Source organism: Etheostoma spectabile, chromosome 2, assembly GCF_008692095.1.
Source record: "Etheostoma spectabile isolate EspeVRDwgs_2016 chromosome 2, UIUC_Espe_1.0, whole genome shotgun sequence".
NCBI lineage: Eukaryota > Metazoa > Chordata > Actinopteri > Perciformes > Percidae > Etheostoma > Etheostoma spectabile.
In genome coordinates, this window is record NC_045734.1 from 6249923 (window position 1) to 6260188 (window position 10266).

Sequence of the window (10266 nt, forward strand, 5' to 3'; positions counted from 1 at the left end):
TACCAAACCCCAGTGCTCACACAGAGTATTGTCACAGTTTGTGTGTTCAGTGTGTATTCTGAGTGTTCAGAGTAGGGTTGCAAGAAATTATTTATCTTTTAGTTCATCAAGAATCAGAATCGGAATAGGATTTATTGCCAAGTAGGTAGCACTGCCTTGGTGGTTGGTGCATTTAAAACATATTAAAATAATGAAAGAAAAGACTTGTATGTACAAATATATGTACAATATAACTGTTTAACAGTAAGAAAGGCTGTATGATTTAGTGCAGGGTGTGCAAAAGTTCAGAATATATAATTATTATCACAAAGGGTGTATAATGCAGGTTGTTCGTTAATGTAAGGTGTATTGTCTAAGGGTGGGGGTTAAGAGTCTCTATAGTCAATAAGACCCACTGCAGTCAGGGCTGAAAGAGCTTTTCAGTTACATGCTTCAAGTGATGTTTAAAGTATGAACAATAGTATATAATATGGAATCATTTTTTCTTGATAAGTAACTTGATTATTTGAATTGAAATTAATTTCCTATCAAATGATGGATTGATTCATTTGCTGTTTCAGAGCCACAGCAGTGGACTTTATAGTCAGATGGTATCATGCTTAACCTACTAGCAAACCACTTCAGTTGCAGAGGGAAATGAGGAAAGTAAATTTAATTATCACTTTGGACTCATTGAAGTGGTGGTTGTTTATCCAATGGAGACAGTTCAGAGCATGAGTTGAAATGGAGTAATAACTAGAAAAGTATCAAGAGACGCCACATCAGTGTGTCATGGGAGCATGAGTTGGTACACAGTTTTTAAGTATTGGTTTTTTTGTGTGCGTGTGCGCGAGCTGTGACAATAGGCCTTTACCACAGCAGACTTGTCATAGTAGGAAAAGTGAAGTTGTTCCTACTGGGTCAAAATGTCTTCTGTGGAAAAAGGACTTTGTAGAAAGGGTCCTAAATCTCTTTCCCTGTTAAATACTGAAATTTAGCTTTTAATTTCTGCACTTTTCTTTCTTTTCAAAAGATCAGGACACTTCTGTTTTTACATTTTTCACTCAGAATTTTGATTTAGAGTATTTTTTTACACGTGACCTTTCATGCACATTGTTTTTTCTTTTGCACATGGAACCATTCCATATTACATTACATTGTCTTTTCTCATTTGCTGCCTTTCTACTGTTGATCAACCCAAAGAGGGACATGTGAAGTCCTGAGTTGACATTGCTGACATCCCGTTTGATTCTACCACACGTGCCTGAGATGCAACATTTTATTTTCATTTGCTTTGTACATATATGTAAACACATGACTAGTTTAATCAAGGTTTCTGTTTTCATACGTTCATGTCCATCTCAGAAAGAAGACTTTGTGAAACAAATGAATCATTCTAATAGCTACGGTCATTGATTTGATTGTAGCACTTAGGGTCATAAAGACTAAAATAAAATGATTGTGAGAAATAATATTCTGATATACATGTGAAACTCTAAATGTGTGTACCTACAATAGGGGTAGAGCTGGAGATTCATTTTATAATATGACCGATCAAGTACCCACTGAGTAATATTGATTCAATTATACACTTACATGCGTTAAATTTCTGATGGTGGATCAACACACATCATCCCACAGTGCCATTTATTGCTCGAAGAGGCTGTATTGTAATACTATAAATCAGCTATTTCATTTCCATAGAGCTTTGATTTATTTGCATATATACAGTTATGCTACTAACTTGCCTAGGACTGGAAGAAAGCAATAATGAAACATAACAGTAGCCTCAGTAGCCACCTGTCTGTCCTAAATGGCTCAAGCAGATTATATATAATGAACATTTGCGCTCCCTGTAAGATTTGAAAACTATGCATTGAGGGGACTGTTACAGTTCGACTCCATTGTCAGATTGATCTTGTCCGCATAAATGCAATTTTGCCTATGGTCATTGCTACAAGAACAACTTTATTGCAGCTTCCATCTTCTCCGCAGTGCCAATGGCCAACAGTACAGATTCTTTAACGAGACTACAGCTGACAGAGTGAGATGGCAGAGACTGTAGTTCTGCCTTTTTGACAGAGTTCTTGGCCTGAAGGTATTAACTCAGGAAGTCTCTGCGCTGATGGAACCTGAATTACAGAAGCAGCCACCGCACGGTTCTTACAACATGAGCCAGGCGACTTATGTCTTGTAGCTATGCCATTTCATGTTTGGGTCTAGTATTCATTAAGGTGTATTCAGAGATACGCTACTCTAAGTCTTCCCTTGTCTCCCACATTAATTTGGATTGGCAAGGAAGACATGCAACTTCAACTGAACTAGATCCAGATTTTTAAGACTGATACACCACAGGAAGTACAGCAAAACTAGATGTGACAAGGTCTGTTCTTATGTATTTCCATCCATTTGTGTTTCTAATGTAAATAAAAGCTTAATGCCATGGTGTATACTTACCAGTGCACATTAAAAATATAAAAGCAACACATGTACATACGGCTGGGTACAAATGAGAATGTACTACAAATGTGTAATTAAGGCAAATAAAGTCATTTGTATGGGGAACTTACTTGACGTATAAATAATTAGCAAAGTAGAAAATACTGCTTTCTTTTATTTAAGAAAAAAAGAACACAAGAAGAAAGAGGAAACAATCAACAAGCTGCAATTTAGTTAACAATCCCCCTGAAAATAAGTCAGCATTAGTTTATCTGCTTACTAAAACAATATGTGACTGAAACAGTTACATGACAAGTAAACTGAAACATCAGTTTTGTTCCGCTACAAGACAGGTAAAAGTAACCAGATGAAATGTATCTAAATCTAGTCCATTCAAATAAAAACTAAAAACTAAATAATTGCAATAATTATATTGCATCAAAACCTCTAACAAAATAAGTCAAAGAGTTTTAACTTCAAATTAAGCTAGAGTGAAACTTGACTCTGGAATGGGACAGTTTATATGAGAAATCACTTTCCACCATGTACAAGTACTGAGTACTCAGTGTAAATGTAGTTTTCATTCCAACCAAATACTAATCCTAATACAGGTGATGAATGATAACAATTGTATAAGACTGGAGAATTAAAACCAAGGTTGAAAAATTGGTTGAGGTTTATTATTAAAAAGTGTGAAACTAATTTAATTTAAGCAATTACCAACATAGATATATGCTTTTTTAAAAGCCCCGCTTATTGGAGATGACAAAGAATCTGAGAGTAAAAACAAAGTAACGCTGTTAACACCAAGTAGTGCAAATTAACTTAAACTCACTGAAAATTAGTGTGTCTTGCTTATAATTCTAGTTCCGTGGAGGTGGAGGGCCTGGGGGAGGAGGGGGTGGAGAAGCAAAATTGTAAGAGGGTTGCCCCATGAAGCCCACTGGCGTTGGCTTAGGTTGAGCAAACTGGTGAACCATCAGAGGCCACGCCCCCCCTGATGATGGAGGAGGAAGAGGAGGAGGAGGCTGGCCAAACGGACCCTGCGGCTGGCTAGACTTATCCGGGCCTCCGCCAGACTGGCCTGCGCTGCGGGAGTTGTAGCCCCCTCTGCCGCTGTAACTCTGGTACTGATCTGAGCCCGAGTTGAAGCTATTCCTGTGATCCTGGCTCCTGTCCTTAAAGGAGGAAGAAGTGGAGCGCTCTCCATTACGATCGTTGCGGCCCTCCCGGCTGAAGCCACTGCGGCTGTCTTTGCTGTCGCCGCCACCACCGGTGTGCATGCGGCGATCACAGTCCCCCTGGTACATGTGGCTAGGGTTGTTGTAACCGCTGCCGCGGTAACGCATTCTGCCACCTGTAACAAAACCACAAATGTAATCTTAGTATCATTATATCACATTTTACAGTATGATGGACTGTAATATATTAAGTTGAAAAACAGTGACGTCCTTACCCCCTCTTCCTCCCCCTTGCCCTGAGTCCGCAAACTGAAGCAGTTTAGGGTTGATGGCCTGCCGGGCCTCCGCCAGCACCCGGACCAGGTCTCTGGCCTGCCGCAAGTTCCCTGGGGTGAAGAAGGTGTAGGCAGTGCCCTTGTTGGTACTGCGGGCCGTACGTCCAATACGGTGGACATAATCCTCAGAGGAGTTGGGATAGTCATAGTTGATGACAAACTTGATATCTTCCACATCTTTTGGATAAAGATGAATCGGTTTTACAGCATGGAGGAAAGAAAAAAGATAATTATCTCACAGGGGGCAAAGCTTCTGGAGAAAAAAAATGAGTAATTTAAATTCCACTTCAAAAGCTTATGGTTTGTAAATAAATAAAAGTCTATGTATATATAATTTATGAAATATTTCTTTTATTTTGTACAAAGATAAAACATATATTCTAAATAAAAATCTAACTTACCTGCTTTAACGGATAATCCATACATCCAAAGATTCATTTCAGTTACCCACCATTATAACCTACTAAAATCCAATAAAGTTCAAACTGAACCTGACTTCAGGTTTTTGACATTGAGCTGTACAGAAACCATGCACTTCATAATCTTCACACCAATGTTACTGGTCAAAATGTGCGAAGACAAGGAGTCTGTTTCTCATTACAGAAGACGTGGGGCTCTGACAGCACTGCTGATCAATAAGTCAACCTTTTCCCCTCCATCATGACAGAGGAAAGCCGTTTCACCAATCGTGACCTACTGAGTAAAAGAATAACAATGTGCCGGGACAAAGCCTGTGCTATTCTTTTTGACAAAAAAATATGAGCAAGATGGAATACCTGAATGTATGGTGAGCTCATGGAGAAGTTAAGAGAAAGGGGCGGTGAGGTACTTACCCCCGTCACGTTGATTTTACAAAGGTAGTCAGTCCCCCCTGATCAGTCCTGGTTTATAGTGAGGGGCTGAGGAGGAATGGGAGGGAGACAGGATGCATCCCTCCACCTTCTGCACACACCAGCAACGACAGACGGGAGCAGAACCGTTAAACACAACGGCTGGTTCTGTTGCTCTCTCGCTGCATGGCAGGACCCTCCTCAGACCCTGGCCAGGACTGGATCCAGACGAGCCCGTCTAATTCTCTCCCCCCTGTCTGTCTGCGTTTTGGGACGGACCGATGGGCAGACATACAGGAACCTCAGGCTGCTCCCAAGGAAGGCTCGTTGGATTTAAAACTCTGACACTACCGGGGAGGGGGATCTTAGTAACCCAAGAAGGATAAGAGGGCTTTAATCCCTCCAAAACTAGCTGAGCTTCTACTTTAAAGTGACTGCGTGGGGCAGTGACAGCAGCACAGACTGTTACAGCTGCCGTGTGCTGCCAAACCCTGAGAGGAGAAGAGGGGAAAAAAGAACAAGGATATGGTCATAGGGATTTTCGCAACTCAGACACTTTACTCATCCCCCCTTCTCACATTTATCCTGCCAACAAATTAGATATCCATCATAGCCTTCCACTTGGTGGACCGGAGATAATTTGGCTGCCACTGTCCGCAAAACATAACAATATGTATCATTTTGCCAAATAATACCATGGGAACACCTACACAATTTTTGATCTTATGTGTGAAACAACGGGTATTATGAGCAGCATCTTCGTTTCATTTTTACTGACACCATTAAGGAGACATAGGAAAGGTGCGCAGAAGCATCTGCCCCACACGGCCCTCCTTTCAGGCAGTGTGCCAAAGAGCCCCGGTTGAAGGATGCTTTATAAGTGCAATAACAAGAAACAGACTAGAACCCCAGTTGGCCTGCAGCCTCTGTACTAGACTTAACAGTTATTTTAACTCTCAGGTTATAATAGTAAAGGAGATTCCTAAATATTATGTGCTGATTTGTTTCAATGTATGTCACCAAATTCAAACAGATTACACCTTCAACTGTCATAATACCAACCTGACAATAGCCAAAGGCAAACAATTCTACATTAACTGTTTTGTAAATGATAGAAATGAATTTGGTTTTACTACATTGTATGGACAGATATAGCTGGTCTCGTCTGTAGCAGTATACTTACCTATTGGTCAAAATAATAGCTGGAGTTGTACTGTACCCATCAATTAACTGTGGTGACTGTACTGTTACTCTATAAGGTCACAACACACTTAATATTATTTAGGAAAAAATATAATTCATTGTCTATGCAGAAAGTGAGGGATTATGCAGCAGTGACTATATGTGCGAGCAGACATACCCAGACCGCGAGAGGCCACATCGGTAGCAATCAGTATGGGAGCTTTACCACTCCGAAATTCTGTAGGATTAAACAAAATATTGGTAGGAATTAGACATGGAAATCATCTCTACTCATACTCGACTCAGGCGAATATGTAACTTTAAAAACCTGCACATACTAATCAGCAGTCTTTGAAAGGAACTGTTATCATTATTTGTATTGTCCATAGGCCCCTGATTTATGACAAATTAACAGTTTAGACAAGAAAATTATCTACGACAAAGAGCTGGAGTGAAGTGGTAATACTGTATTACAAGTATTCTTACCTGCAAGCACCCAGTCTCTTTCTGGCTGGCTCTTGTCTCCATGGATACACATGGCCGGCCACCTAGGACAAACACCCCACAGTGAAGTAGAAGGATTAGCTCCTGAGGAAGACCCAGCAGGGTCGAAACGTTGCAGCACAATAAACGTATGGGAGAACAGGGAGAGTGCGGGCCCTCTTTTAAGTTGTATCCAGCTCCTGTTTGCCCTGCACCTCACCGCTGGGATGTGCACATTGCCACTACTGCTCTACGTGGAAGGATTAGTGAACACTCTAGATATCTTCTGTCTATCAACAATTTGCATAATTCCTCCTAGAACTTCACTCAACATGTTGTGTCAGAACAGTCATTTCTCACCCGTCCCGCCTCATCCTCTTGGTAAGCTCATCACAACGTTTTTTAGTCTCCACAAAAATGATGGTTTTGTTCTCTTTTTCAGCCATTATCTCCTCCATCAGCTGAAAAAGTCTGCAGAAGGGCGAGACAATCACAGCATATCAGTGGCACTAAGCTCAGTTTCAACTGTGTGAAAGTTCTCCATCATGATTGTTGTATTTTATTTATGTCTCATTGCTTATTGCTGCTCTGCATGTTTTCATGTCTGGTGTCTGTAAGTTTGAACCTGTACTAATGTCTTGCCATTTCCCTTTGCTCTGGACTAAAGATGAAAAATTTGCCAGCTGGCAAACACTGACACATTTACAGTTATGTTGATTATTGTGGGTTGCTATTATAAATTAAATTAAAATAAAATAAAAATGTAAGAATAAGCTTGTGTTCTGTAACACTATTATTGCGGTTAATGAGATAATCATGACATAACATCATTTATTTTATGGCTATCCTTACTTCCGGTCCTTTTCACTGTCCATGCACACATCGACAATCTGTAGGATGTTATGGTTGGCACTGAGCTCTAGAGCACCAATATTGATCTGGATGTGGTCCTTCAGGAAGTCCTGGGCAAGCTGCCGGACCTCCTTTGGCCAGGTTGCGCTCCACATCAGTGTCTGTCTATCAGGCTAAGAGACATAGAAAGAGAATGCATACAACTGATTTAACTGAAAAATACCTCTGCAATAAGTCAAGGTGATCATTTTAAATTCAGCAGTCACGTTGACTTAACCTAACTGAGCCTACCCTGATTTGTTCAACTATCTTGCGAATCTGTGGCTCGAAGCCCATGTCCAGCATGCGGTCAGCCTCATCCAGCACGAGGTAGGTGCAGCGCCGCAGGTTAGTTTTCCCAGTCTCCAAGAAGTCAATGAGGCGACCAGGTGTGGCAATACATATCTCAACACCTAGAGTCATACAAAATCAACATGTCCCAAAAAGAAAGATTCACACATTATTAGATGCTCAGGGAGACCATTCCAAAAATAGTTGTGCTCTGATTACTGTCTGTACCGTCTATGGCCACACCTCACAGAGAAATGCCATGTGGCCTAAAATACCAGGCAGCAGCTGTGGAATTTACCCATGAAAGGTTGTGTGTGTAGTTAATTTGCATACCAGTATATAGCAGTACATTCCTTAATTACACTATATATTAACACTAAAATTAATACATTTTAATAAATGAATATATTAAAGTGGCTGTACCGGACATTTAGAACATTAATATAGCAGCAAACTTGTTTTGATAACCAGTGCGGCTGCATGTGCATGTTAGTGCATGTGGGCATTGGTACTGGGGAACTGTCTGTGAAAACTGTGTGGAGGCAATAACAGCCCACTGTATTTTGATTACAGCCCCTGAAGTTAAGTTTAATGAAGTTTAAGTCAACTTAGTTCCCCACCCCAAAGCTGGTAATACTCAAAAATACACAAGTCTATACTGAACAGGGAGATGTTTGATACAATTTCAATCTACTTTCAATAATCCATTGCATGTGCCGCATCAACAACAACTATACCAACCTCTCTCGAGGTCTCGAATCTGTGGTCCTTTGGGTGCTCCACCATAGACACAGGTGCTTTTGATTCGTGAAGACTTGCCAAATTCATATGTGACCTGTTGAACCTGCTGAGCCAGCTCTCTGGTTGGGGCAACCACCAGACACTATGAGGAGGGGACAAAGAGCAATCAATTACTTTTTACAGACTGACTGTGTGCCTGCCCACACCAAGGTAGTATCATTTAGACAAAAAAATTTGCAATTAGAAATTTGCACTCACAACTGGGCCATCTCCCCTCTCCAGATAAGGCTGGTGGTTGATGTGTACAATAGCAGGCAGAAGATACTGCAGGGAACAAAAAAAACAACATAAAACACAACTAAATACTTAGCCTACTATAGTATCAAAAGGAAACCAATTAATTATTCTATGAATCCCTTTTAAAAACTTAATTTAGACTCTAGAAATTTAGAAATGCAGATGTGCTGCTGTTCCGTATGTACATTTTATCCTGACTTTATGTTGTATTTCTTTATGGTTTATGCATTTAAATTCTAATTTCATCTTGTGTGTTTTTGTAAAACGTTTAGAACTAAATGTCTATTATAGTGTCATCATAATACATGATGATTGCCAGGGAGCCTTACAGCCAGTGTCTTTCCAGAGCCAGTCTGTGCGATCCCCACCATGTCCCTGCCGCTCAGGGCCACAGGGAAGCCCTGAGACTGGATCGCTGTTGGCTCCTTGAAGTTCTGCTGCATCAGAACATCCATCACATACTCTGCCAGAGAAGAAGTGAGGCAATCAACAGTGAAACTTCAGGACTTAGTTACTTTGATTTCTATCTTTAACTCTTTCCATCAGAAAGACAATCCCTTCCACTATCAGTATTTTTCTCGTAAACATACCACTGGTCCTGGTAAGACACATTATGCAAATACTAGGACATTTAGACCAGTGTTATTGTTTTCTCTAAACTGACCTTGTAAAGGGTTTTCAAAACAAAATATATATTTTGAAATCTCAAGATGTTGGAGTGAGTCTTTAATTATTCATTGTACATGCTAATGTTTCCCAGAGATTATACATTATAGTTTCTATAATGTAAGGTTTACTGACGAGGAAACTGCGCCTGGTGAAAAGCAGAGATCGCTTTTGGACAGCCAGTGCCTCTGATGGTGATCTCCTTCTTTTTGCAATACTCTTCCATTTCATACTGAATATCACAGAGAAAGAGGAGAGAAGAAAACATACATTTGGACTTGGTGTATAAATTAACATTTTTTTTAGAATACCTTCTGCTGAAATTACTCTGATTTAATAAAGAAATATAATTATGAGAAGACATTCTTGTACTTTATCAAGAAAGGTGTTTAAGGTTTGTTGCTTGGTGTATAAATATTGTCTGAAACTACAACATAGTTTATGATGGCCACTGTAATAGGTAAATAATAAAGTTACAATGATGGAAATATGCTCAATCCAACACGTGTCATACTATCTTATAAATTGTTTTATGAGTCCCTTAGCGAGTGTGAGAGAGAAATATTAGGACTTACCTGACTCTTGTGTTGGAGCTCTGGGTGTTCAGTGTAGAAGTTCTTCTCAAATTTTGGCAGCTCGTCCAGGTTCCACTTCTTCTTGCGAAGACGCTCACCTGGATTCCCAAACTTCATTGGTGGGGGTCCATTGCGACCGCCCATGGACCCAAACTGTGGCCTAAGAGATAAGGGTCAAGAGTAAAAGAGCAACGTAGAATCAGCAAGGCCTTTCTACAGCTATGTATTTTGTATTTTTCAGGTTTGCATACATCATGCCAATGGCTATCAACAGTGGCTGTGTCAACCCTGCAGTTACTACTACATACAGCATATGCCCAGACATCACTTCTGTCCATAATGTTCATACTGTAATATAATAACATAATACTATTTA

At 40.2% G+C, this 10266-nt stretch overlaps 1 protein-coding gene across 1 annotated transcript in view; it reads right to left on the bottom strand.

The window, feature by feature from the left end:
• Nucleotides 1–2582: 2582 nt before the first annotated feature.
• Nucleotides 2583–10266, bottom strand: part of LOC116705184 (probable ATP-dependent RNA helicase DDX17) — an 8875-nt gene continuing 1191 nt past the window's right edge. Inside the window, exons 2-13 of the mRNA XM_032541136.1 lie at nt 9891–10050; nt 9451–9547; nt 8979–9112; nt 8611–8676; nt 8353–8494; nt 7573–7733; nt 7282–7454; nt 6790–6900; nt 6433–6494; nt 6125–6184; nt 3875–4111; nt 2583–3775 (exon numbers count right to left, since the gene is read on the bottom strand). Coding sequence (XP_032397027.1) covers nt 3282–3775; nt 3875–4111; nt 6125–6184; nt 6433–6494; nt 6790–6900; nt 7282–7454; nt 7573–7733; nt 8353–8494; nt 8611–8676; nt 8979–9112; nt 9451–9547; nt 9891–10050 — 1897 coding nt within the window. The 3' untranslated portion in view covers nt 2583–3281. The remainder of the gene's footprint in view (nt 3776–3874; nt 4112–6124; nt 6185–6432; nt 6495–6789; nt 6901–7281; nt 7455–7572; nt 7734–8352; nt 8495–8610; nt 8677–8978; nt 9113–9450; nt 9548–9890; nt 10051–10266) is intronic.